This window comes from Acomys minous, assembly GCF_964271855.1.
Source record: "Acomys minous genome assembly, chromosome: 1".
NCBI classification, from domain to species: domain Eukaryota; kingdom Metazoa; phylum Chordata; class Mammalia; order Rodentia; family Muridae; genus Acomys; species Acomys minous.
In genome coordinates, this window is record NC_140483.1 from 35750962 (window position 1) to 35778440 (window position 27479).

Genomic DNA, 27479 nt, shown 5'->3' on the forward strand with positions numbered 1-27479 from the left:
CTGACCTCCTCTCACAACCAGCTCTACCTCTGGACCTGTCTGCAAGCTGCTGTCTTGGTGCAGAAGGACTGGCCATGCAAGTCTCTACTTTTTTACTTTCTCCTTGCCTTTGTCTAGTGAATAACAGCAGTCATCAGTGTCCACTGTACACATGTGTGGTGTGCCATTTAGCTCATTGAACTACGCTGAGGACTACTTAAGATTTCATTATATCTGTTTTACAGATAAAGACTCCAAATGGCTGAGAGTTAAATAGACGCCTAAGGCCACTAAGTGGGAAGAAGACAGAGCCAACTCCAGAACAGTGTATGGCTCCCAGCCCAAACCCTTAAACACAGCATAGCATAACTTCTGTACCAGGAATTCTAGGTGGGTTTACAGTCACCCAGAGAGCATTTTGGGTATACTCTGGTGTAGAGCAGGGATGTGCTTCCTGGGACCAGCATCAGAGTTCCTCAGATGCTTCTGGAGAAAAGAGCTTATTCTGCTTCTGTTGTCTCCACCAGGCATCCTGGGAGACAAGAGAAAGCCTTGTTTGCCAATGTAGCCCTAATCCCATCTAGGTGCACTCAAAGCACTCCATGTGCTGAAGAAAAGTGGGGAGACAGAGACAGAAGGCAAGAGGCAGAAAACTCCCAGGAGCCCCACCCATACCCTAATATCTCAGTGTTGACCCTTTTCATCCCTCCCTGGCTCCACCCACTTTTCCAGGTTCTAGCAAGGGAGGGTTTATCCATGGCTATCCACCCTACAGAGTAAAGGGGAGTGAAGGCCTTGCTGTTGAGGTCTTGGGGGACCCTAGAGTATAGAAAACCAGCCTTGAGCCTGAATACTAAGGGACAGTCGTGCAGGATGGGGCACGGAAGAAGAGAGGCCTGATAGGCACTCTGCAGGAATGAAGGAAGCTCTAGTACACACCAGAGTCGATGAGGCTGCCTGTTGCTGAGAACGGCTGGAGGATCTCTGTGCCCAAGAAAGAAGAGGAAAGACAATATGTATGATTCACTTTGATTTTTCTTAAAATGATACTTAATTTGATTTTTAAAGCTCTCTTGCTGTGGCCCACTAAATTGGTTTTAGGAGCTAATGGATCACACCCAACAGAATGAGAAAAACAAACCCATTGGCCCCTCGGGACTCTCAATAAGCCCGGACACTGTAGTACCCTCCTTCCATCTGTGAGCAAGGATCCTGGAGTCCCAGCTGGGCCACCCTCTTCTAGTCCCCGGAAACTAATCTCACAGAAAATTTTGTCACTTCTCCACTTCTAACTGTGCCCTCTGCCATTTGGGCCCAGTTTGTCATCCTCTCCAGGTCCAGTGGATCACCTTGCTTCTACCTGGGGTGTTCCACATTTTGTGCTTAGAGAGGACGGGCTTTAAATGGGGACCACCCCGACACTCTCATGGTTCCAGTCCCATGCTCAGTGAGGGGACCTTCTAAGAGGGTCATGTACCACTCCCATCCTTGGCCCTGGCCTCAGCCCAAGAAGCGAACCTAGGCTGTGTAATGCACCTTCACCCAGCAGCTGTCCTAGAGCTGATCTGGCAGCTTTCTGTTGCTCCGTTCCCTCCCACCCAACCCATGCCTGCCATCCTCAGAGCTACTCCCCCACCCCAAAGACCCTCAGGGCACTTCTCCCCAGGACTGGCCCTCTGGACATGCTGCTTAGGCCACAGTTCCATGCAATGGAAACTTGTGGAGGTGGAGATGGGCACCTCCCTCCCCAACTTTGGAATGATGGTTAGAACTCACTTATCTCTTTCCACTTTGTCTCCCAACCAACCTAGAAACCCGAGGGCCTCTGAGAGAGCGTGGAGTGGTGCACCCTCCTCCAGGCCCAGGCGCGGGTGTACCTATTGCGTAAAGGAAGAGCAGCAGCCATGCAGGCAGCATTATGGTAGCCCAGTAGAAGCTTCTGGAGCAAGCAGCCTTCTGTAAAGGCTGAGTCTAGTGTGTCTTCCTTGTTCTCTTTTCTACCCAAATGGGTGGATTTTACTAAGCAAATATTGAGTGCCTTCTGTTTGCCAGGACACAGCACAGCCTGAATAAAGCCGGAAACATCCTTGCCCTAAACTTTGCAACAAAGTACCATGGATGCTGCAACTAATATGCAGAAAGAGGAGGAGGAACCCATCCTCTGGCTGGCTGCCATTAGAGAAAAGGAGCAGGGTAGCACCACCAGGGTAGTAGACCCTTGGGGTCCTGGAGTCCAGGGGAGCTAGTAACAGTAGAAGAGAGAAAGAGGGGACAAAGGAAGAAGAGCTAGACTCCCCACTCTACCATCCACCTCACAATCATCACACTAGAGATTCCATCATCATCTCCATCCCCTTTGTATAAGAAAGTCCATTGTGCCCTGAAATAGCTTGATCAAAACATTATAGGAAGTAACAGGAGCACTATTCAAGATTAGATCATGGAAAAGCATGAAATGGGATGATGGCCTCCACGAGTCCCACACATCAGAGCCCCACCCCATCCCAAGTCTAGGCTCTGGGTCCTAATACAGCACAGCCTAAATGGAGACAGAGGAACTTGCTCTGGAGAACCAAAGCTTGTGTTCTGACTATCCTGTTCCACCCTCATTGTCTTCAAGATTTCTCTCTGTCACACCAGGTTTTGTTGTGGTTGTTTGTTTGTTTGTTTGTTTTTTAATAGAGCCTAGAAGACTCCTTTCCGTCACACCCCCCTTTGTAAAGAAGCATAAACAGAACAGCCTAATGGGCAAAAAGAGAGCGCAATGCAGGTTGTCAAAGCTTCAGCAATGCTGTCTTGATGGAGTTCCGTGTGCTCCATCAGGATGGCCTCAGGTGATATCATCCCCGTGGTAGAAACAGCTCAATCTCAGGGTGTCTTTGGACCACTCTCTAATGAGTGGAGAACATCTTGGTCTGGAAAACACTTGCCCTATCACTCAGCTTTTAATTGTGCCACTCACAAAGGCTTCTGGTCTAAGTGTCTTCAATGAAGAGCACTGCTAAGCACCAGGCTTCTCGTGCCCAGAGAGAAGTAAAGCAAGGGTGTTAGGGCCTCCACAGCGTGTCCCAGGGGCAGCAAGTAGCACTCCAGGTGGCAGCTTGACATGCCTCCTCTTTCCTTCAGACCCGTGCTCTTTGAGAACAAGGACTGTGCCCAATTTACAGAGCACTTGCTCTATTACTCTGGCCTGAATTCCAGACTCCAACTGCAAAGATTTGCGGGGCCAACCAGGGAAGCACTTAACCCAAGGACCCAGGCTTCACTCTCTCCTTAAGGGAAGGTAACAGTCACTCTCTAACAGTGACAGCTGTTAGAGTCATTCTTCTCTTCCAAAAGGAAACCATGTGCCACTGGCCTCAGATCTTCATTGCCCAAGCTGTGCAGTCGGTTGAGGAGCAGACACAAGGGAGGCTGGCCTAGGGCCACAGCTGGGAAAGACTGAGGCCCATTGCCGGCGTTCACAGTCCTGAGAGTATATATCAGGAAGAGCTCAGAAGGAGGGTAACAGGGTACAGCTGTGCCTGAGGCCTCATTGAGGGAATCTGGAAAGCAGAATTATCCTCTTAAAGAATCAACGTTGCATGATTTCTTCTAGAGAGATACGAACAAATAGATATTTGTCCAAGACTAAGGAATTATTCTACTCAAGTCTAGCTTAGGGAGACAGTGAGTCTGTTTGGAGTTATCTCCTTCATCTCGAGTGACTCAAAGGCTGCTTCATCACTGGAAAGTTCATCCCAGCATGGGTGACAACTTACAATAACCGTACCCCTGGAGCTCCCTTCAAAACGTGCAGACAGCTTCTTCCCCAGCAATTATCACTGCTTATATAACCCAAGGGAGGAGGCCTCCTGCATCCTGTCACAAGCTCCCTGTACCTTTCTATGCTATATAAGTGTCTTGCCTCCCTCCTGAAGGAAATATCTGGATACAGAGGAAATGGCTATACAACAAAAGGGACTCGAGACCCTCACGTTAGATGGGCCAGGGAGAAAGCACCATGAGAGGCCCTTGGCATGAGCCCATTCAGAAGACTGAGCCCGCAAAGAGAGACAGTTGCTAGGAAGCTTTTTTGATACTGGTCATGGTGTGAGGACGAGAGGGGGCCAGGACTGGCTCGTGAGACTTTTCTGGAAGCAAAGTCAAATGAGAGGAAGGTTGTCAGGCCACATGTGGCAAGGCCAGGAGTAATAAGACTGAGGAAGAGAAGTGTAGTACTCCAGAAGGCAGGAGAGACAGGCCAAGGCAGGAAAGGCAGACACTGCAAAGAGGGCCAGTAGAGAGCAGGAAGGCACAGAAGGTGCAGTCACCAAGACAGAGCCCAAGCGGAGTCTCCCTGATGCCAGGGGCACTGCTAAGTCCCCTTCATGTACAGCTTCCATCTCTCCAGTTCTCTGAGTACTAACATCCGAAGGAGCCACGAGGACAGGGACCAGGATTGTTTTAGTTGTGCATATTCTGCACAGGGACCCACAGGACCTTTGGGAACAGAATGTGTTAATCTACAGAGACGCCAACAGAGTGAGGTCAGTTTGGCCCACAGTCAGAGGCTCAGAGGGAATGTAGATTAAGTCCCACCCTCACTGCTCTTACAATGTCAAGGCCAGGGAAAGGTGCACTTGGAGAGATGGAGGAGACAGATCTGCTGTGCAGCACATCTGGGTCAAGCTAGGTGCTCTGTGTGCCAGAAAGGCCCCAGTGACACGCACAAGGCTGGTAAACACTCCCCAGCCAATAGCTCTCATAGGTTAGTGGAGGAAGTGCACAACCTTCACAGGCCCAGGCAGGTGCTGTTGGCACAGGAGAAATCTGGCACTTGACATATGGCACGGCCACACCCCATTCCTATACTTGGACATAGAGTGACTAGGGTGCCAAGAAATTCCTAGGTCAGGACTGCAGTCAAAGGAATCCTAGTTATTACCCTGTGCTCTGGCACCTCAGTGGCACCTAGAGGATGCTTGATAAATGTGCGCTAAGTGAGCAGGTGGGATTAATGTCCACTCACATTTTAGCTAGAGTGCCTTGATGAGAACCAGCCTGGCTGAGAGCCTAGGCCGGCCAGCGAGGTGTGGCACTGAGAACCAGCAGACTCCCCAGGCTCCACGTCTCTCTTGAAAGTTGGGAAATTGCCATGGCTTTTAGAAGTAAGAGGGTATAAGAGCATCCTTTGTACTTAACCAGTCCTTATGTAAAAGTAACTAACATTTATATTTAGGATATTTGGGATGTGACTGTGGCCGGCTCTGGCATTTGATTCAGCCCAAGTTGTTTTTCACTGGGAACCAGTTTTGCCACCTAGATGAGTGATGTCTCTCATGCCACCTTTTCCTCAGCTTCAAGTTGGAGCTCAGAGCCCCAGAGGGTTTTCTCATTTATCATATGATCCAGGAATATGTCAGCTGCATGGGGGAGGAGTTGGGAAGGCAGGGGAAAGACACCAGGTATGCTCAGTGTTTAAAATGGGGCTACTGGCAAAAATGCTATGGGATGAACTCACAAGGTGTGGGAAAGGCTGTCCTATCTGTCTCCATACTAGAAAAAAATAATATCTGCTCAGTGTTCAGCTATAAACAAAAGGAAAGCTTAAATAGAAAGGCACTAGATCCCCCTCATTGAATGACCACTCACTGTCCTAATTAGCTTTAACTCTCAACTTGGCACAACCAGGAATCTTCTGGGAATCTAAAGGAATTACCTAGATCAAATTAGCCTGTAGGCATGGCTATCAGGGCTTGTCTCCATTGTTCATTGACACAGCAGAGTACAGCCCACTGTGGGTAGCACCATCCCTGAGGCAGGTGGTCCTGACATAACAACATCCTCCATACTGCTGCTGCATGTCTTTGGGCTGTGAAGTGAGTTTCCTGGTGGAGGTAATGCAGTGTGGAATTGCAATCAGGACTACTTTCAGGTTTCTGCCTTGAGTTCCCTCGGTGATGATCTGTGACCTGGAATTATAAGCCAAATAAACTCTTTCCTCCTCCCTTACACTGCCCTTTGTCTCAGTTACTATTCTGTTGCTATGATAAAGCCCCATATCCAAGGAAGCTTATAAAAAGAAGGCTCATGATTCCAGGGAGTTAGAGTCCCTGACTATCATGGCAGGAAACATGGCAGCAGGCGGGCAAGCATAGTGCTGGAGCAATAGATGAGAGCATCCATGTTGAGGCAGCAACACAAGGAGGGAGAGGGAGGGGGAGGGAAGCACACAGGGAGGGGGTATGACGTGGGCTTTTGAAGCCATCGAGCCCCCTCCCCTCCAATGACACACTTCCTCCAACAAGGCCACACCTCCTAATCCTTCCCAAACAGTTCCACCAACTGGGAACCAAGCATTCAAATGTATGAGGCTATGGGGACCATTCTCCATCTAACTACCACACTTTTGGTTGGGATTTTTTTTTTTAATTATAGAAATCAAAATGAAACTAAAACAGTCACCAAATAGAAGTCTACAGCATCTCCATCAGAAGTGTCCTTCTGAGTCCCACACATATGAGACTTACTGAAGATCTACAGTTAGCAGGCACATGCGAGTAACCCACACTCAGCTAGTTTGACTACTGGGAGGCAACAGTAGAGGCAGGAAGGACTTCCAGCAATGCTCAGCGCTACATTAGAGAGGTGCTGACTCAGATGCAGCTGATGCTGAGAGCTGGCACCTGCTCTCCACGCACCCCAGCATCAAAACAGTTTCTTCATGGTGGGACTGGGAGCCTAACAGATGCCAAATTTATTTCCAGCTCATCAAAGTGGATTTGGGTGTGTGGTTTTTGGCTCCATTAAGTCTGAACTACATCAGTGCAGCAACATATTTTGGCATTAAGTACAAATGAAATTTGGAATCTATTGAATTCCATCTCCAGAAAACCCAGCCACTTTGTGAGCATTCTACCAATGCTTCCTGCCATGACAAGGAAAAACTCCACAGCCTGCACAGAGCTCAATCATATAAGGAGCAAGCTTGGTCGGAAACATATAATTGTTTATGGTACCCATGCTGGACCCTGAGATTCCTCCCTTCCCACTCCCTCCTTCCTCTACCTTTATCTCCCCTCCTTCTTCCCCCCTCCTCTCTCTCTCCCTCCCTGCCTCATTCCCTTCCTCCCACCCCTCTATCCCAACTCCTCATCCCTCATGCCTCCTTTCACCCTCTCTATAGTGTGGCACTCATAACTTCCCAATGGCCCCTCAGTCTTGAGACATACATAAAACTCAACTCAGCTCTCGTGAATCTGACCTCTACAAGTTCCTGACCCATCATCACTGCCATGACTTTAAGAAAGATGTTCTCCAGCCCAGCCCAGCCCAGGCCCTAGAACCCCTGCAGAGGGAAGAAGACTCACACCTTCTGGACTACTTTTCTCATTCACTCAGCCTCAAGGTGCTAAGGATCTTAGTGGTAGAATGTTCTAGAGAACAGGACAATCCAGATGTGAAAGTCATTGTCCAAACTGATGGACAGGAAGCCAGCCAGCAGCCAATATTTCTGGGAAGGACTCTGAAGAACAGATCTAATGTATGTTCTCTTTCTTTCATACCCCACCAGCTGTAAGAAATGGTAACAGCCATAGCTAAAACTCTCTTTTTCCTCCCACTTTTCCTGCCAAATCAGAGATTAGTGTGGAGGATAGAACACGTTCACCTTTATCTCGGCATACTTTCTCCCTTGCATTCCAGGTTCTTCCTGGGAAGACTAAGGGTCTTGCTTGTACATATTATCACCCACAGCAAAGACCACACAACTGCCGCCACAGTCTGCTTATAATCCCACCCCCTACGTGCTGCTTGCTTCCATGTTTTCAGATACATCCTGCAACCCAGCTGCTTTTGGAGAATTCCTGTGCTCACATGGCAAACCATCCACCACAGAGCCAGTCCTCCTCATATAAAACGAGGTGGGCCAGCCTGGGAGTTTCCCCAGGGCCACTCTACTTTTTGACAGCAAACCTTGGTTATGAGTCTAATCACTCCGTAGCAGGAGGCATGCAAGCTGTCACTAGAGCAAAGGGGCACAGCATACCATACCACATGAGGGAAGGTAGTAGCCACATCAGGATTGCCCCAGCAAACACCCGCCCCTTGAGGGGTTGGTTTCCATCGTACGTATTGTCACCCAATAGCAGAAACCAAGCAACCACTCTAGATTTACACTCGATTCTGTTTAGACACCAGTTGCATTACATGAACAAACATGTTTTCACCTCAGACAGGACACCAATGACAAATCAAAAACACTTCTACCCAAGTCTGGCTTACGGACAGAGTGAGTTCACTAGGGTACACAGAGGAGCATGGGTGAGTTTATTTATAGGTACATGGATGACTTAACAGCAGGTACATACTGAAAAGTCCATTTCAACATGAGGGGTGACACAAACGCTGTATCCATGGAGATCTCTGCTGAGCTAGCAGACAAGTCTCCTGGAGTCTCCTGTTCCTCAGCATTATTTATATAACCTCAAGGGAGGAGGATTGATAGTCTTGTAACCTTAGGCTTCCTCTGCCTTTTTTTTTCCCCCTTCCCTCAGCTCATTTGCTTCCTTACTTTTTTTTTGTTTTGTTTGTATATGGGTACTTTGCCTGTGTGCAGGCCTGGGTACCATACATGCATACTGTACCTCCAGAGGCCAGAAGAGGGTGCCATGAAGGTCAAGTTATATGGGTGCTGGGAACTGAACTGGGGGTCTTCTGTAAGAGCAGCAAGTGCTTTAAACCCCTATCTCTCCAGCCATGGTGTCTCTAGTCTTATAAGCCTCTTTCTTGAATGTTTCTATTAATAGGAAGTCACCTATTATGTCCCAGACTGGCATTGAACCCATGACAACCTTTGCCTCCCACTTGCCAAGTGAGGCAATTACAAACATGAGCCACTATGCTTAGCTGCTTTTCTATTTCTTAGGAGAAGCTTGGCCACATTCCCCAACCTCCTTTGTAGTCATTTGTGGTCTTTCTATTACGTTCCAGCTGCAGGACAGATGTGATTGTGAATAAGAGTTAACTAGGGCTGCTACCAGGACAAACCATGGCACCCACCCACCTAGGATCTTCAATGAACACCACATAAGGCACAATCCCTTAAAGCCTACTCCAAAGATTCTGTGGTGCCACTCACCTCTGTTATCTCAGTGACAAATGAGGCCTTGAAAGTATCATGGGTTAAGAGGAAGCAAGGACAGGGACAGGAATTGTGAGCCTTCTCTAGGAAGGGGCCTGAAATAGGTTGGACAGAAATAAATGCCATATTCTACTTGGATCCCCTCCAAAGACAGAACATTAAGTCAGGAGGCCTCAGGAGTCACATTTGGCAGGAAGAGCTCTGGTGCTGGTGGTGGCTCTTGTGTCACTGTTTCATAGGCTGCTGTCGTTGCCTGTGGAACAGTAATGGCTCCCCTGGGACTTGGAAGACCTGGCAGACATCCTTGGCCTGGTGAACACACGAATCTGAATAGCCAGCAATCCTCACAGGATGCCTTTGCTGTGAGTTTTCCCTCCTCCACAACTGCACAGAAATAGCTGGGGATTTACAATGGTCTGTGCATACTGTGCTTATTCTTAAAAAAGAAGGACAAGTTCAGATAAAATCAGCAGATATAGTTTTTTTTTCCCTGCAGATACAATGTAAGCAGACCATAACTATAGCTGGTCTGACATACTAGTTATAAGAAAGATTGGAAGTCGCATAGTAATCAAAGTGTCAATGATAAAAGACGTCTCCACACTTCACAGGATAAAGCTTTCTGGGGTGTCTGTAAGTCAAAGAAGGGTAACACAGAAGTCACCATATGTAGTCTCTAACAAATGTACATCAGGGGGTCCCTAGGATGGGAACCACATAGTCTCTCTGGCCAAGGGGAGCTACCAGGCATCTACCACAGTGCATCACGATGTGGACTGCCAGGATGCTGAAACAGGTCACTTCAAGGTTGAATGGAGGCCACAGTCCAGATTCTGGGAACTTTTATAAAATGATCCACCCTTGTTGACAGGCTTTAGAATATCTGTGGTCAAACAGACCCCTGGAGACACAGGACATTCTCTCTCAGTCTCTCGGGCTCTGTGCAGGCAGTGGGTAAAGACAGTTTCATTGTGGGCCAGACACTAGAATTTATACTCCTGGAATCAAAGGCAGAGTCCTACAGCCATTTTGTAAATGTCTCCATTCAGCCTCTGCCCACAGCATTATCACCGTGGAACAAAAGCAGCCTGGGACCTTTATGAAAAACATCAGAATTATGTCAACTTGGAGAAAAAAATACTACTGGTGTGTCTTCCTGTCTGTTCTGAACATTATTGTATGTGCACTGGTGTTTTGCCTGCATGTGTGTCTGTATGAAAGTGTCCGATCTTGGAGTTACATATAGTTGGGAGCTGTCATGTAGGTGCTGGGAATTGAACCAGGGTCCTCTGAAAGAGCAGCTAGTACTCTTAATCACTGAGCCATCTTTCCAGCCCCCGAAAAGTTTTAATCTGGCTAGGTGTCGTGGCTCACACCCATAGCCCCAGAGCTTGAAAGCCTGAGATATGAGAACTGCCATGAGTTCAAGGCTAACCTGGGCCACAGAGTTGTGGTGGTTTGGATGAGAACTGGCCTCCATAGCCTTGGGAGTTTGAATTCTTGATCCCAAGCTGTGGGTGCTGTTTGGGAAGCTTTGGGTGTGTAGCCTTGCTGGAGGAAGAGATGGGGGCTGGCTTTGAGATTAGTAAGCCTCAACCATTCCTCCCACTTCCCTGCTTCATGCTGGCATTTGAAGATGTGAGTCCTCAGCTACCTGCTCTGGCTGCCCTGCCTTCCCCCCATGGTGGACTCTAACTCTCTGGAACTGTAAGCCCAAATAAACTCTCCCAAAAGTTGTGTTTTATCACAGCAACAGAAAAGTAAAAAGAGTGAATTCCAGGTCTGTTGGAGGATGGTCTGCTGTATTTTGATGCTAACTAAGAAAGAGTCATCACCTGGGCAGAACAAATGAGATAGGCGTGGCTAAGGTTCCCAGGCTTGGAAAGGCAGAATCTTGGGAAGGAGAAGACAGGAGGAGAAGAAAGGGAAGGAGGTCACACCATCATGGGTTGGGTATAAGAGAGCACAAGTCCGGCATGGATGGAGACTTGGACCAGATGAAGAACATTTGCATATGGATGGGAGGTAGCTTGATTAGAAGCAGATGGCATGGGGTTGGGGTAGATATCCCATGCCTGCTCCACTATGGGAAGTAGTTTAGAGGATTGATGTCTGCCCTGCCCCAGGTTAACTAAGGCTATTTTTAAGATCTAACAGGTGTCTGTGTCTTGATTGATTGCTAGCGGGTTAGAATATACTGCTGTAATAGTAATAAGTATAGGTGTGATAATAAACAATTATTAGGCTGCACAGATAATTTAAAAACAACACAGGTCACCTTGGGCTACAAAATAAGACTTGTCTAAAATAATAGTAATGAGATAGAGGAGGAAGTGCAGTGGGGAGATGAAATGTTTATTTAGGTTCACAAATTAATTCCCCAGCTCTTCAAGAACATACGAGAAACAACAATGATGTGTTTGGGTGCATCATGAGAAAGGAGAAAAGAAAAAGAAAAAGAATAGGAGGCCGGGGCGGGAGGGGCACTTGTTTTTTACTCTATAAACAGGTTCCCACTCCAAGTTGGTCGTTTTTTTTTTATCTACTTGTCTGACATACAGTCCAGTATGCTCATATATGTGTGTATGCTTGGCTAAAAAGGCAGCTCATGTAACATCTGCACTGCTGAGCAAAGGGACCATTGCTTGCAGCTCTCCGAGGCTCTCAAGTCAATGGAGGAGAAAAGAGACAGCTGCTATTACAGGCCTTGAAACTGTTTGGCTGGAACTACGGTTCTTTCATTTACATGTAAGAAAATCAGGCCTGCACAGTTCAGCCCCACACCCTGTCTCCTGGCGTGAACCAGCATGAAACATGATATTGGAAGGGGGCGAGCTCCGAGGATGTCAGTGGAGAAGGGCCTTTGTTGGAAATCACTGCCCGGCAGATGCATCCAAAATGGCTGCAGGCGGCTCTTGAGGAAGCTGGCCCTGGAAGGACCCAGAAGTCTCATGAAAGCAGAGCTAGGAGTGAAGTGAGTGTGTGGTACCTTGCGTGGCGCATGCCTCACACATGTCTTGGGTTACTTCCTATACTGCTGGCCGGCCTGCCCTCAAAATGCTCAAGCTGGTCTTTTCTGGGCCAACTAGTAGCCCTGGAGACAAGAGAGACGAAGGAAATGTAATCACCAGTGAGGAGAGAAATCGGGTTCCCCAACCCAGATTCTGTGCGCCTCCATTCTCCATGCTAAACAAATGTCAGTCACAGTTACCCTCAACACACACACACACACACACACACACACACACACACACACACACACACACACACGTCTTCTTGTCATAAACACTATTCAATACTTCTTGCTCCAGCCTTCTTCTGCTGTGAAAGAAGAGCCAAGAGATGGGGTAGAGGTGGGAATGGGGGTAATATTAGTGAAGAAGTGGGTGCCAAGGAGAAGCCACCCTTCTGTTAACCAGCTTCTCCTAGTCAGCAGGTAAGGCCTCCTACATCAGGAGCCAAGGCTTGGCTTCTCCCAAGGTGTGTCTCTGTTCCCAAATGTCTGGCTGAGGTCCTCAGCAAGCCCCAAGCGTAAGGCCTATGGCTTCAGAACCTGGTAAGAGCCTTTGGTCTCAGGGGCAACAGCAGACAGGCTCAAAGCCGGTGACACTCCAGGCCAGCCCTATGAGTCCTGGCATTGTGACCTCAGCTGTTCCGCACACAAAGAGGTGATCACCCTACTCTTGCCTAAGCCTGTAAGTTGCATAGGACGGTGGCTTGGTCCCAGGGGGCTGTTGTGGGGAACACTCTGGCTCTTCCATCATGTCAGCCAAGAGGGCGGAACTGAAGAAAACTAGCCTGGTAAAGGAAGCATGGTTCGGGGCACTGTGGGGCCCCTGTGGGCTCCTGCAGAGTGGAGGCAGGACAGAGAGGATATTGGAAATGATCCTGTGAGCCTTGCAACTTTCTTTCTTTGTTCAGGGCACAAAGCAGCCTCTTGCCTGGAATGAGGTGTGAAACTGATGCCTGGCCTTGGGGTGGGAAGGAAAGAGGCCTGTGCTGCTCCCATGTAAGACCCCATTGCTCTTCACAACTGCTCACAGTCCCGGAGGCAGCCAAGGCCCTCGTCTAACTGGTGGGGCTGAGGCTCAAAAGATAACCTTGATAGATTATTAAGCCCACTTTATAGACGTGGACGTGGACGCTTTGGACTAAGATGCCAGCACTAGTATGGCTAAACGAGAGGACAGCTGAGATTAGAACCAGGATCACTCTCTTGAAACAATCCTCTGGGACTTTCCTAAAAGTTGTTCAAAAGGGCTTTCTCTGCTGGATGGGCACGTTTATGCTCATTAGAAATGGATAAAGAGACCAGAGGCAGCAGCCAGAAGCAGACACCATCCTGGGCCCAGGGGAGCCTGTGCACAAGTGCAGTTCAGAGTTCGTTGCTGTGTCTTCTCACTAGGCTTGTGTTATCTTCTTCCGGTCCTGACACATGGCCGACAACACTGTGCCCTTCTCTTTCTGTAGAAAAGGAACTACAGGGCAGTTTGCCTGGAACTTAAGCCAGAGCTGACACAGGTAAGCTGTTTTGTAGCTATGCTAGCAGCCAGGCCTGAGGTAATTGGAGATGATGGGTCATTTTCTATTCCTGGTGGCCAAAGCCTGTCCTCGGTGCTGGAGGACATAAAAGGGATATGCTTCTGTTCTCACAGCTCTTCACACCAGTAGCCAGTCAGATACACAGACAATAAAGGCTGTCAGCTGTGTTGACCTGGGATGTGGAGAATGACGGTTCAGAGACAGCAGTGGGTGGTTGTTTTAGACAGAGTGGTTGGGAAAGGCCTCCCCTGAGGCAAAGGCACAAGGACTAGATGCTGGCAAAGCACAGTCTGATGAAGAACCTTCCAGGTGGAGGGAAGCCACAGCCTGAGCTGGGGAGAAGCTTGGCTGTGCAAGCAAGCAGGAGGGGTGTGAAGAGTTGAGGCCCACTGAGCCAGAGGAGGAGTGGAGGGCACTTCTGCAGAGGCAGGGCCACCAGCTTTTCTTTGTGCCTTGTCTCCAGGGAGGCACAGAACTTAGGGTGGCCTCTCTAGGCTCTGTAATCCCACCCACACCTACTATTCCCAGTACGTCTGTGTGCCTGTTTCCATCCACAGATAAGTGATTACAAAGGAATTAAACAAGAAGGGCTATTCATCAAAAAAGGGATGACACAAGATCTGAAGGTCAGTGTTGGGGCCCAGGTGGCCTGGGGACAGATAAGCATGGTGAAAGGATGGCTAGCTAACTTCTGAGTATTGGTACCTGCTGGCACCTGCAGCGAGGAGACTTCACTCTGGTCTTTTTTTTTTTTTTTTTTTAACCTGTTAGTTTGAAACTATTTTGATTACCTAGAAGTTACAAAGAATGGCATAATGAATTCTAGCACACATTTCCCCAACATCCCCTAAATGCTGGCAGTTTATCAGTCACTTTATTCTGTTTCTGTCTGTCTGCCCCTCTCTCTCTCTCTCTCTCTCTCTCTCTCTCTCTCTCTCTCTCTCTCCCCACACACACACACACACCTTCATATCTATAGGTCCACACCTTTAATTCAACAAATCTGTGATTAAAATATTTGGTAAAGCATTACAGATATTTTTCCATCATGTCTTAAGCCAGTGTAACATGTATTTGCATATCATTTACATGTCATTTGCATTATATTTGCATTTGCATTGTGTATTTAAGTGATCCAGGGATGGCTTAAAGCACAGGATGTAGGGGATGTCAGCATTGGCAAATCTGGGTATCTGCAGAGTTCCTGGAACCAATTCCTCTCAGATACTGAGGAGCTCCTGTGTGTAGTTACTTCCTAGTCTACCAGTTCTGGATAATGCGTGGGTATCCTGACTGTTTCTCCCTTTCCTGGGCTCTTCTTCTCTTGGTCTTTATCACAGGGGGTCCTGAAACCAATCCTCCATGGATACTCAGAGTTAATGACAGCATACGTTCTCTGAGCCATTTGAGAGTTAAGTTTATCCAAATCTTTAGTGCTTACTCCCTAAAGTCAAACATGTTCTCTTACGTATTTGTGTGTGTGTGATTGGCAAAATCAAGTCATTAACAAAGCCTTTATTTTGATGTCACCAGCTGCCTCATTACTTTAGCAACAAAATCTGTTGGACTGTGTTGTAATCCCTGTCACATGTTACCTCTCGTCTCTCCTCCTCTCCTTCCCCCAACATCGCCTCCCCTCTCCTCTTCCTCCTCTCCTCTTTCTCTTTCTACTCGTCCTCGTCCTCGTCCTCGTCCTCCTCCTCCTTCCTCTCTCTCTCTCTCTCTCTCTCTCTCTCTCTCTCTCTCTCTCTCTCATCTCCTCTCTCTTCTTTCTCTGGTGTGTATGTGTGTACGTGTGCATGCATTGTGTTTTGCCAGTATGGAGTTGGAGTTAGTAGCATTATGAACCTCCAGATATTGGTGTTGGAGCAGAACACAGGTCCTCTAGAAGAGCAGCAGGCATTCTTAACTGCATTCTTTTTTTTTTTTTTTCCAGAGCTGAGGACCGAACCCAGGGCCTTGCGCTTGCTAGGCAAGCGCTCTACCACTGAGCTAAATCCCCAACCCCCTTAACTGCATTCTTAACAAGACTCCAGCCCTATCATGCCTCTTCAATGTAAATTACTTTCAGTGTTTATTATTTTACTGATAAACCCTTACTTTCTACTTGTCTGCTGTTTCTAGATTTAGGCTGGGTGTCTCGGGCAGGCCTTCCAAAGCTATGCTCTTTTCAGTGTGTCCCCAAGGACCTGCCCTTGTCAACTTTATCCTGTGTCTCTTAATTTTTTTTTTTCTCAGAATGAACTCAGGGAGGTGAGAAAAGAACTCAATGAAAAAATGGAAGAGATAAAAAAGGTACTATGATAAGGCTTACAGCCAGAGAAGAAAAGCAGAGCTTTGTGGAAAATGGAGCTGCTGGCTCTGAGTAGTACAGGAAAACAGGACGTGCATGGCAGAGCAGGAGCCTACTCATACCTGGACCCTCTAGCATCTCAACCCTGGGCAGAGCAGAACATTCAGTTCTTCTCCCATGCCTCTTTTCAGTTAAGGACTCCCTCCCTGTATTAAGGTTGGGATGATGTGACCTCAGCAGTAAGAGTGAAGAGGGGCTCACAAGGAATTTGGAGACAGCTATCCTCCTTAGGCATCTCCTGGAGCAAGGGGCACAGAAAGAGCTCTCTTGTTTCTATGATACACTCACCTATGGCTTACTTGGGGGACAGGGAACTGAGCAAGAGGGTGTAATTCAAGCTGTGGTCTGAGGTCCGTATGGCGGGCCCTGGTCCCTGGACCCTTCATGGGCTTCTTAGGAAGAAAGTGAGTTATGCAGCCCATTACTCATCTGTTCCCAAGATCCAGCTGCTGCCCTTGGCTTATGTAGCATTCTGTCCATCTGTTCCCAAAAGTCAGCTGCTCTCCTTTACTTAAAAAGCCCAGAAGATTTTGTGTCTTGTTAAATTGAGCTTTTCTTTCTCATTAGATAAAGGATCTAATGGACAAAGATTTCGATAAGCTTCATGAATTTGTGGAAATTATGAAGGTAAGCTTTCACTGTAAGCCTTCCATGGGTCACATGGGAAAGAAATGATGGAAGAAATGCCAGGCCCCTGCCCGGAGGTACCTGTTGCCCACTAGACAGAAGTGGAAGGGAAGTTACAGGCTGTCTGTTTATTAGGGGTTTAGAAGTAGAGTAATGAGTGGGAGTGGGTGTTAGAATCCTTAGAGAGAAGTTGAGCCTTAAGGCCTGATGATCATGTTGCAAGCTTCATGTGAGGGTAAGGAAGGCCCAGTGTCATTTCCCCTCTGACTCAGGAAACAGGAAGGAAAATTCAGACCAAATGTTAGTCTGTTTCAGAATGACTTGTAAACAAGAGCGCCAGGTGCATATTCAAATAGGGCCTGAGTCCCTGTTCCCACCCCCCACCCCCCAGAAGTTTGAGAATCATTGGTGTAGACGCCTAAGCAGGCGAAAGGCAATATGTAGAGTATTTTCAAGAGTTCCAAGGGACAGTAGGCTTGCCGGATAATTAAAATTCACGATAAACCCACAGTCATCAAATCAGGGTGGTTAACAATAAGAAGAGAAATGAAGGGGTGTGAGTACATAATCCTGACGGCTTCTTTGCCAGGGAGGGGTATCCCAGGAATCCCCCAGGAGCATATTAAAAACAACCATACACCCAGCCTCCATACAGTATAGAAACAAATTATTATAAAATGTATATATGTGTTTATCTATGTGTATATATGTATATATATATATGTGTGTGTGTATGTATATATGTATATGTATATATAAAGACAGTCTTCATAGTACACACTGCCCTCCCACTTTTGATTACTCCTGCCTCGCCCTCTGAGTGCTAGAACAGCAGGCACACTCCCCACCCTTGGCTGCTTCACAAGTGATCTGGATGTGTGCCCGCAGACACGAGCCAGGTCCTCCAACCCTCAAACACACCCACCAACCTCAGCTGCACATTGGAATGAGATCAGAGAATCTTGTCTTGCTGCTCCCCCTTAAATGCAGCCTCTCCTCACAACAATTAAGTCAAAATATTTGAGGGTGAGGGCCCAGCACCAGTGACTTAAATTTTCCCATGGGATTCGAGTGTACACTTAAGGCTGAGAACTATATTTCCATAAAGTTTTTTTTTTCTTTTTTTTTGGGGGGGGGGAGGCGAATTCAAGACAGGTTTTCCCTATGTAGCCCTGGACTCACTTTGTAGACCAGGCTGGCCTCAAATTCAAAAAGATCCACCTGCCTCTGCCACCCAGAGTTCTGGGATTAAAGGTTTACGGCCACCACACCTGGTAAAAATGTCTGTTTTATTTGAAACAGATTTCTCTATGCTAGGAGATAGAAAAAAGAAGTGGCTTGAGTAATTTTGGCAAGCTGCTTCATATTTGAAGGTCAGAAAGAAAAGTTACCTTAACAAGTTAGATAGCCCCCACTTCCCTTTACCAAAGGACTCGCATGAAACCTGGGCTGGCCATCAGCTACATCTGTGTAGGGGGCCTAGGTCCAGTCCATGCATGGCCCTTGGTTGGTGCTTCAGTCTCAGCAGGCCCTTCCAGGCCCTGGTTAGTCAGCTTTGTTGGTCTTGTTGTGGAGGTCCTATAACCTCCAGGTCCTTTTCTCCTTCCCCCCACTTTTCCACAAGTCTCCCTACGTATCCCCCAATGTTTGGCTGTGAGTCTCAGCATGTGTTTCAGAGTGCTGCTGGGTGGAGCCCCTCAGAGGACAACTTTGCTGGGGCTCCTGCCTGCAAGCATAGCAGAGAATGGTTAATAGTGTCAGGGGTTGGCTCTCTCCCATGGGATGGGTCTTGGGTTGGGTCAGGGATTAGTTCCCTTAATTCCCTTAATCTCTGCTCTATCTTTATCCCTGCACATCTCGTAAGCAGGGTCAATTTTGGGTTGACGTTTCTGTGAGTGAGTTGGTGTTCCCCTCCCCCTACTAGGAAACTTGCCTAGTTAGAGGGTGTCCTGTTCAGTCTCTTCGTCCCCTGCTACTAGGAGTCTCTGCTAGAGTCCCCCCTCATACTCTCCCAGGAGCTTACCCTGACTTAGGTCTCTAGTTTTTTGCAAAGGGCACGTGCTATTTCTATATTAATATGCAAACACCATAAGCATTTTTATTAGTAGCCACTCTGGGTATGAAAAAGCACAAAGAAAGCTATTTCAGGCAGGGAACAGCTTGGGCACAGCAGGAGAGGGCTGTTTCCCCGGTCAGTGGGGAGACCAGCCATGGAGTGGGGTCATCTTGGGGGAGCTTGAGAAATAAAACTGCATAGGCACACAGTGAACGGTGATGGGTTCTTAGAAGCAGCTGACACGCTGGGACTTGTCTAGGAGATTCTTAAAGAGCACACGGGGAGCAGCTGCTGGCAAGGCGGCCTGGGAGGTGCGAGCAGGTGGGGGAAGGTCTGGAACTGCCCCCAGCTGCGATGGAGAGGGTTAGAGGAGGGTGCAGGGAAGAGGGGAGAAGCTGGAGACACAGTGGTTCTTGGTGTCCATGGTGACACCAGAGTTTCCCTCTGGATGTACAAAGGCAGTGGAGAACATGATGAATATTGTGGGGGCGTGGATCTGGTCGAGAGTGGGGAGGGGCTTGCTGAGACTTGTAAGAGTAAAGGACACTGACTGTGTGTGCTTGGCCTGAGGGACCTATTTGACCGGAAGGAGAGTTTGTTGCTATTTCCATGGATACTAACGTTTACAAATACTCACACAGCTGTCCTCAACAAAAACCCCCTCCCTCCAATGGTGGGGGACCTGGTGCCTTTGTCGGCTTTCTACACCAACTAAACTGGCTCAGGGTTGTCTAATATCAAAATCACTTCCATTGGCATAAATTATTTTTATTTATGTTTTATGAGAACCGAACCCACACTTAGTTCTCTTTGTGATGAAGACGGTCACTTCCAGCCTCTGCATCCTTAGGGTTCCTTCGTGTCCACTGGTTTTTTTCTATCCAGCTTTTCCCATATCAAATTCTATAGGTAATCTTTACTTTTTTTTTTTTTTTTTTTTAGTTCTCAGTGAATGACAAGTGAGCTGTATTGTTTTAACTAGTCTTCTATTTCATTCTTATGATTTACTTTAAAAAATGTGTGTGTGTGTGTGTGTGTGTGTGTGTGTGTGTGTGAATCCCTGTGGAGTGGGGGTGAATGCACAGGCGGCGGAAACATTGGATCCCCTGGAATGGCAGTTACAGGCAGTCTGTGAACTGCCCGACGTGATGACGTGATTGAAGAAGGCTCTCTTAGCCACTGAGCCATCTGTCCAGCCCTCACTTCACTTGTTTTACTTTTTGGTCTTTCTACTGGAACTGTGTTGTTTGGGGGGAGGGCATGTTAAACACTGGAATCAAAGAGTCTTTGAGGTCCCAACATGTTTTCTTAGTTACATTGTTTCATAGGCATTGACTCAAAGTTTCATATCTGAGGTCAGCCAGAACAGCTCCTGACCTCTGACTCCCCTAGAGGCTATGGTCAGTCTGTTATCCCTCTGTGCTCGAGTCTCATCATAGAACGAGGGTGGGAGGTGACTTTCAGGGACATGCTCTATACACCACCTCCACCAAGTCGAGTGAGCATCCTTGAAGTAGGAGACAGGAGTGGTTTGCAAACAGAGTGGGGGGGAGGGACCTCCAAGCTCTTCGGAAGGGGGATTCCAGCCTCGGGTTCTCTCTTGAAGGAAATGCAGAAGGATATGGATGAAAAGATGGATGTTTTAATAAATATACAGAAGAACAAGCTGTAAGTGTCACCCTCCTCCCTTAAGCCTCCTCCCTTTATTTTGCTCGGTGTGCAGGGTGCTGAGAGAATGCACCCCTCCAGGGATTGTCTTGGCTCCACCATTACAATGGCTGGAAGACAAGGCCTTCTGTGCACCTGTATACTGGTAGAAACAGTCTTCCCAAATCTCTGCCCCCCACCCCCACCCCGCCACCCCCCCGACCCACCAGTCCCCTTCAAAAACAGCCAAAGGAGCAGCATGAACTCGGACAGATAGGAAAGATGGACAATGACTCCCAGCTCGGACTCAAGAAAATGGAAGACTCCAGTGGGGGTTCATTAGCTGGAGACAAGATGATGATGTCACAAAAAGCAAAGAACGATGTGCTGGATTCCCTTCACTCGTGTCAGAGTTGCTACGTAAGTGGACTGCTGCCCCGCCCTCCGCGCTGGTTCTGGAGCCTAGGCTGCTCCTGCCAGGGGATTCCCCAGAGCTCACTGTATCGCCAGCCCTTGGATGCATCCCTTAGTCTAGCAACCTTCAGTTGCCTCGTCTCCTGGGCTGTGGCGAATCTTAAGCCATGATTGTGCAGTCAGCCCTTAATGTGCCAACTCCCACGGTCCGCTCAGCCATTCCGCCTTTTCCTCTAGCAAAGCCTGATCAGGTTGCCCGGCAGGCTGGCCAACTTGAACCAGGGGGGAAAAATGATCTTTCTTGTGCCGTTTCTGTCCTCTACAGGAGAAATGTTTGTTGTGTGCCCTAAAGACCAACTGCAAACGGGGGTAGGTAGATCCATACGAGAAGCGCCTTCTCTCAGCTGGGTGTCTTGTTATCCCAAAGGGAGTATGCTTTAGCTCCCTTTTGCAGCAAGGCCCATCTGTGGTTGTACAAGGAATAGGGGCTGTGAGTGGATTCTGCCACCCAGCATACCCACCCAAGGCGTAGAGGATGTGGCACGAGGAAAGAGGATTTGGGTGACCAAGCCTATCGTTGCTGTCCACAAGTTCTCTTGGCGGGGAGGGTACAACGTTCTGCGGTAGCTTCAACCTGGCCCCAGGTTGCCCCACGTCTCTCCCACCCGGCAGGAGACCATCACTCCACGTCTGGGCGCCCTACTCACCTTTGTCATCTGGAGCTGCTTTCTGATTTACCTGTACTTGAACCCCGATGAGATGGACTATGTGCTCCCAACCTAGCAAAGCCAGGGAGCCCACGTGCCGGCAGCAGCACCAGTGCGTCCTCTCCCCTCTCCGTGAGCTGCGCAGCAGGGGTTTCCTGTACTCTTAAACACCCTCCCACCCCTACCCTACCCTACCCCAAACCAGGCTTCCAGCTGGAGATTAAAAACTTTCATTTAAAGTCAAAAGATCCTCACCATTTAAAAAAAATATATTTATTACATATACAGTGTTCTGCCTGCATGTACACCTGCATACCAGAAGAAGGAACCAGATCTTACTCTAGATGGTTATGAGCCACCATGTGGTTGCTGGGAATTGAACTCAGGACCTCTGGAAGAGCAGATGGTGCTCTTAACCACTGAGCCATCTCTCTAGCCCCGATCCTCACCATTTTGAGTACCGGTCCAACATTTGGGCCCCCGGAGCATTACTTTTATTCTGTTGTTCTAAATCAGTATATTCAGACCCCACCTTCTCATTCTCTCCCTGTTGGCCTGGGAGACATTTTATCTGAGTGCTCCCAGGCTTGCTTGCCTCTCTCCATTCCACTGGGCCCTAAAAAGTCCCCAGCTCAGAGGCCCCAGGAGATGTCCAAGATATGGAACACCCTGAGGGCTGCCCTGCCTACTGATTGCCACATTCTTAGTTCCTGCAATGTGCCCTGGATGTCGTAGGTAACTCGGGCAACCTCGAGCCTGGCAGGACTGCCCTGCTCCACCCTGGATCTTATCACAGGGGCAGTCTGATGCCCTCCTCAGGCTCTGGAGAGGCTCATCTGCTTTCCCTGCTCCCTCCCACACTCAGTTCCTCCCTCCCTCTACTCCAAAGGAGCAATGTCCTTTCGAAGACCTTCACAAACTGGAGAGGAGCTGAACATCAGGTGACACGCGCCTTTGATCCCAGCCCTCAGGAGGCGGAGACAGGGGAATTCTGTGAGTTCAAGGCCAGTCTGGTTTACAAAGCAAGTCCTAGGCCAGCCAGAGCTGCACAGTGAGACCCCGTCTCAAACAAAAAACAAAGATGAGCCTGTGACCGTCAGCCTCTCCTTTTCTACTCTGTGTTCACCTCAGGCCCCTAAATGAGGGAAGACAAAGCTGGCTGCCAGCTTGACAGGAGAGGAAGAAATGTGGAGAAAAATGGTATTTTAGTGACTATTCCACCAATGGTCAAACTCTTTGGCTTTGTTTTGATGGGTCTCTGTGTTCACTCCACACCAACTCCCTCGCCTTTTTATTTTGTTGGATGCTTCCACGGGTGGACAGTTTGTTAATCAGCCAGGCTTGTACAGTGTCACAAAAGCAGTTGGTACTTCAGATACACAGTTTAACGCAAAAGCCAAAACACAACTTGGCCCTTGTTATTCCAAGGAGTTTGTAGTTTTAAAGGAGATATGGTAAACACACACCACATTCTATATATTATAGAGCATCTCTAATGAAGTACAGTAACCAAACATGAGGCAGACAGGAGACGGATGGAGCTAGCCCCTTCCTTGTTTCCCATCGTCCCCACTGTTCACAGATGATCACAGATGGAGTGACTGAGAGCAACAGGAAATGGGTCTAAGAACAAAGTGTCAGCAGGACTTGAGTTACTGCTAGAGGCTCTTCCGGGAGAATCTGCCCTTGTCCATCCTTAATGGCTGCCTCCCATCCTCAAAGCCAGTCTCAGCTGGTGGGGTCTTTTCTCAAGTTGTATCAGCTAACACAGCTCACCTTTCTCTTAAAGATCTTTGTGATTACAGTGAGCCCACCCAGACAACCCAGAGTGTCCTCGTGGTAGGAACTAATGAACAGAGCGAGGCAGAAGTAATGCAGGCTACTTCAGAGATATGGCGGCCCCCTTCCATCTTGCTGCCCTTAGAAGCCAGCTGCCATGCTCTGAAGACACTGAAGCTGTCCTAAGGCAGGGGCCGGAAGTCTCCTGCCAAGGGCCATCTAACATACCGTAGGCCTTGAGCTCAGAGGGTAACTCTGTTGACTGATTATTTAACGTGCAGAAGGGGCTCAGACCCTCTGTACTGCAGAACACTGGCCCCATCCACTCGAGAATCTCCCCACCATCTTTTATAAGGGCACTAACTCCATTCCCAGGGCCCATTAGGGAGCTAGTCTCCTCTGAAGGCATCGCCTGCACATTTTAGAGACAGGTAAACATCTAAATGATAATATCTCCCTTACTTCTGCACGTGGGCAACCCCTGGGCTCTTTCCCACTGCCCTTTACTGTTTTCCAAGGACCTATTTCTCTTCCATCTTGAGATATTGAGAGCTGTTTTTCTCAACCCCGGGGCCCCAGGATCAACCCACTGTTCCAAGAATGAATACGTAGTATTTGATCAGCATCCGCCTTCAGGGGTCAGAAGCTAAAATTCAAATTAACACTGAAAGAAATCCAACTGGTTCTAACCATTACTTGATGGTAGAAAAGAAAACTGGCCTGGAATGAGAGAGAAAGCCCCTGTGACCCTAAAATACACGCCCCCAAGACCTGTTCTTCAAGAAGAAAATAAAACACCCTGTCCTCCTCTGAATCAAGTGTCTATAATCATTATTTGATTGATTAGAGAACGTTCCCGCCGCCCCAGCCCTCCTTTTATTAGTATTCATCTGCTAGCTCATTATTCCTAGCAGATAAGTTTGTTTGAGAGGAACCAATGTTAACTTTAGCAGAATGAACTTGAACCATGGTCTCCAATCACAGCCTCTGGCAGGTGACCTCCATGTCTCAGGATTACCGCCCCGATCTGTCCCCCAGGCTCTATCCACCCTGTCTCTCCAGGGCCTCCCAGTCCTGTCATACTCCACACAGTCAGGGGTCAGTTCCCCGACCTGTGCCCCCAAGTCTCTTTTTGGCCCAAAGCCCCAAGAGGGGTCTTTGTGCTTGCTCAGTTTTCTGACAGCCAGAGCACAGGCGGACCCCTAGCCCAACACTGGACCGTGGTCCCCAGCAGGATTTCCTTTAGCCCATCTGCCTACCTGTCTGCTCCGTGCCCTGTGTGAGACAGCAGGAGACCTGGAGCGCTGGGGAGTGCTGAGTCCTCCTGAGCAGCTGGGACCAGCACACCTAGCCAGAGCTCTTTGGGATAGTTTGAGGATTGCTGAGAAGCTGAGTAAAGGCAAAGCCCACAGTGAGCTAGCTAATAAGGGAGCCATCTTCCCTCGGGACCATCCCATTTATCCTTTTGTCACCTCAGTAACTGGCTGATCCCTTCACACACCTTTGCTAAGGACCAAACCCAGGCTTTCACAAATGATAAGAAAGCGCTCTTCCATTGAACTGCAATGCCAAGCCTGGTGGTCTCTCTCCCTCCCTCCGTCCCTCCCTCTCTCCCTCCCTCCCTCCCTCCCTCCCTCCCTTCCTCTGCCTCTCTGAAAGCTCTTAAGACCTTTCCCAGAAGAGCTGAAAAGAAACAGGAACTATACAGTTTACTGATCACTCTCTACATCCACTGCTTGTTGTCATGGGTGAAATCATACATTTGCAAAGCATATTTGTACCACGTAGTCATGTAGCCCTGGCATCTTCTTTCTTTCTCATAGTAAACAAGCCACCATGCTCCATGGGACTCCTTTGAGACAGGGCCTCATGTAACTCAAGCTAGCCAGGAAGTTGTATGCAGCTGAGGCTGGCCTTGAACCCCCTGCTCCTCCTCCATCTACCTCCTTCCTGGATGCTGGGATCACGGGCATGTACCACCATTCCTGACTCCATGGAATCTTTCAATATTTTATATGTCTATTGCCAAAGCCCTCCCCAGCCCCATATTCCTATATACACTGTAATCCAAGGTCCAGGCATTTAGATTCTGAATTACAACAGTTTCTGGTCCATTCCTCTCAACTCAGTTTTTAACCCCCCAAAGCCTGTAATCTGTATGCACAGCAGAGCATTCCCTACCATATCACCCCTCACTGATGCTTTCCTTCAAGACACACACTTCTGCAGACACCTCCTGAGCCCATTGCATAAGGTGCAGTGGCATTTCTCTTTGCTTCCCCCTCAATACCTTCCATTTTTGACCTTGGATTTTGCTTTGTTTTGGTTTTGGTTTTTCGAGACAGGGTTTCTCTGTGTAGCTCTAGCTGTCCTGGGGCTCACTCTAGACCAGTCTGCCTCCCCAGTGCTGGGATTAAAGGCTGACCTTGGATTTCTGCACTGTCCCTTTACACTTCTATCGGTAACCACCCCCCCACACACACACGTGCCCCCCACACACAGGGCGCCCCCTCCCACACTCTTGCTTTGCTCACCTCATCCTCTGAGGCCCTGTGAAATCCTTGTTGGATGCCCTGTCTCCTCCCAGCTAAGTCAGCCGCTCAGCCAGAGGCATTTTGCACAACCTTTCTCTTCCAGCCCCTATGGCTGCCTCTTTCTTCATGCAGCTGGTGTGTGTCTCTGGAAGGGCTCACGTTATTACCTTCTGCTCTCAGCATGGAGGTCATACCTGTCCCTAGCAATTGCTGAGGGCGGTTGTCTGAATTTTTGCTGCCTAGCTTGTGAAGGGTCATGCGTCAACTCTCTTCCTCCTGCACCTAGAGCCCGTGGTCTGAGTACCATGGGCACTCCCAAAGGTCAGTAGACCAGCAGGGTCCTTGCACCACAGGGATCCCTCTAGGACTTGACAGACTTCGGGAGGTCCCACAAAAACACTCAGCTACCCAAGCTCCGAGCCCAGCATATGCAACCATGTCCTGTGCTTAGATCAGCCAGTAAGGTGAGGATGTGGATGTTTCCTGCTAGATGGCCAGTCTTAAGAACTAGAAGAGAGTTTGAACAGGACCCCTGGGCTCAGATCCACCCATCATAACCTTCAGCCAAGGGCAACACGTGCAAGTAAACTTCAAACCCCAACCCAGATCTAGCCAATGGACAGGACATTCTCCACAGCTGAGTGGAGAGTGGGGACTGATTTTCACACGAGCTCTGGTGCGCCATATTTGACCACAACACCTGGATAGGGAGGCCTGGTGGCACTCAGAGGAAGGATAGCAGAGAACCAAGAAGAAACTTGGTACACTATGAGCATATACAGGGGGAGGAGGTTCCCCTCAGTCACAGACATAGGGGAGGGGAGTAGGGGGAAAATGGGAGGGAGGAATGGGAGGATGAAAGGGATGAGATAACAATTGAGATGTAATATGAATAAATTAATAAAATATATTTTTAAAAAAAGAATTAGAAGAGAGTCATCAAGATGGCTTAGCGGGTAAAGGAGCTTGCTCAAACCAATCTGACCACCTGAGTTCAATCTCCAGGATCCGAAGAGTAGGAGAGAACCAACTCCAGTGTACAGCTGCAGCTGTCCACAGAAATAAATGCAATGAAAATGTTTAGGGGGAAAAGAGAACTAGAGTTCATTATGCAAAGAGCCAAAGCCTCCAGGAGCAGCCGAGGTCTGGCCTCCTTTGTGTATCTGCTGTGCCGCTTTCCCAGCCGAGCCCCACAGCACCCAGCTCAAGGGCAGCGAGTTGTCAGGTGTCTGCTCATTTTCTTGGCTGTCCTACAACTGCCATGTGTGCCTTAAGGGACGGCCTGCAGGGAGTCACTGTGACTGTTCCTGGAGACATTGGGCCCGGGCCGCCTTCGTGTGCTTTTCTGTAGTCTCAATGTCATCTCATGTGGGATGGACTGATGCTTAACTTCCCTCCCTCAACACTACTGGTATTCTGTGCAGACAGGGTCTTAGGGAACATTGCTCCAGTCCACTTCCTGCTGCTTTGTGCTCCAAAACTTTGCTCTTCTGGACACACGTAGGACCCAGGTGATGATCGGGTGGATGTGGAACCCAGTTGTCCAGTTGGATTTCTTTCCCTGGGAATTTGGAATAGGATACAGTTGACCAGTTGGCCTGCAGAACGGAGAGCTGGGAATTTAATTAGAAACAAAACAAACAAAGGCTATTGTGATAACAATGAAGAGTGAGCCAGCACTGCCTTTCCTTGACTCAAAAGCCTTCAAGTCACACTC

At 48.5% G+C, this 27479-nt stretch overlaps 1 protein-coding gene across 7 annotated transcripts; it reads left to right on the top strand.

The window, feature by feature from the left end:
• The first annotated feature begins 12799 nt into the window (after nt 1-12799).
• Nucleotides 12800-23967, top strand: TEX35 (testis expressed 35). 7 transcript variants are annotated; one of them, XR_014777389.1, is made up of 10 exons: nt 12807-12993; nt 13574-13624; nt 14203-14271; nt 15884-15940; nt 16566-16625; nt 20288-20349; nt 20559-20748; nt 21068-21111; nt 21415-21561; nt 22339-23964. XR_014777389.1 is itself a non-coding variant. In XM_084772727.1 (9 exons), exons 1-8 carry the CDS (start codon nt 12916-12918, stop codon nt 21523-21525), a joined length of 678 nt encoding a protein of 225 aa, XP_084628853.1. In that variant the 5' UTR covers nt 12807-12915; the 3' UTR covers nt 21526-21561; nt 22339-23967. The 7 variants fall into 7 exon arrangements, 6 of the variants coding, with proteins under 6 accessions (XP_084628857.1, XP_084628853.1, XP_084628854.1 ...); XM_084772727.1 differs by lacking the exon at nt 21068-21111 and having other exon boundaries at nt 22339-23967; XM_084772728.1 differs by lacking the exon at nt 22339-23964 and having other exon boundaries at nt 21415-21719.
• The last annotated feature ends 3512 nt before the right edge of the window (nt 23968-27479 follow it).

Bases quoted from the DNA above. Each gene is read 5' to 3' on its own strand.
- TEX35 (XM_084772727.1), top strand. From the start codon at position 12,916: ATGGTTCGGGGCACTGTGGGGCCCCTGTGGGCTCCTGCAGAGTGGAGG. The intron at 13,625-14,202 runs GTAAGCTGTTTT...TTCCATCCACAG, and splicing joins TTAAGCCAGAGCTGACACAG to ATAAGTGATTACAAAGGAAT. The intron at 16,626-20,287 runs GTAAGCTTTCAC...TCTCTCTTGAAG, and splicing joins AATTTGTGGAAATTATGAAG to GAAATGCAGAAGGATATGGA.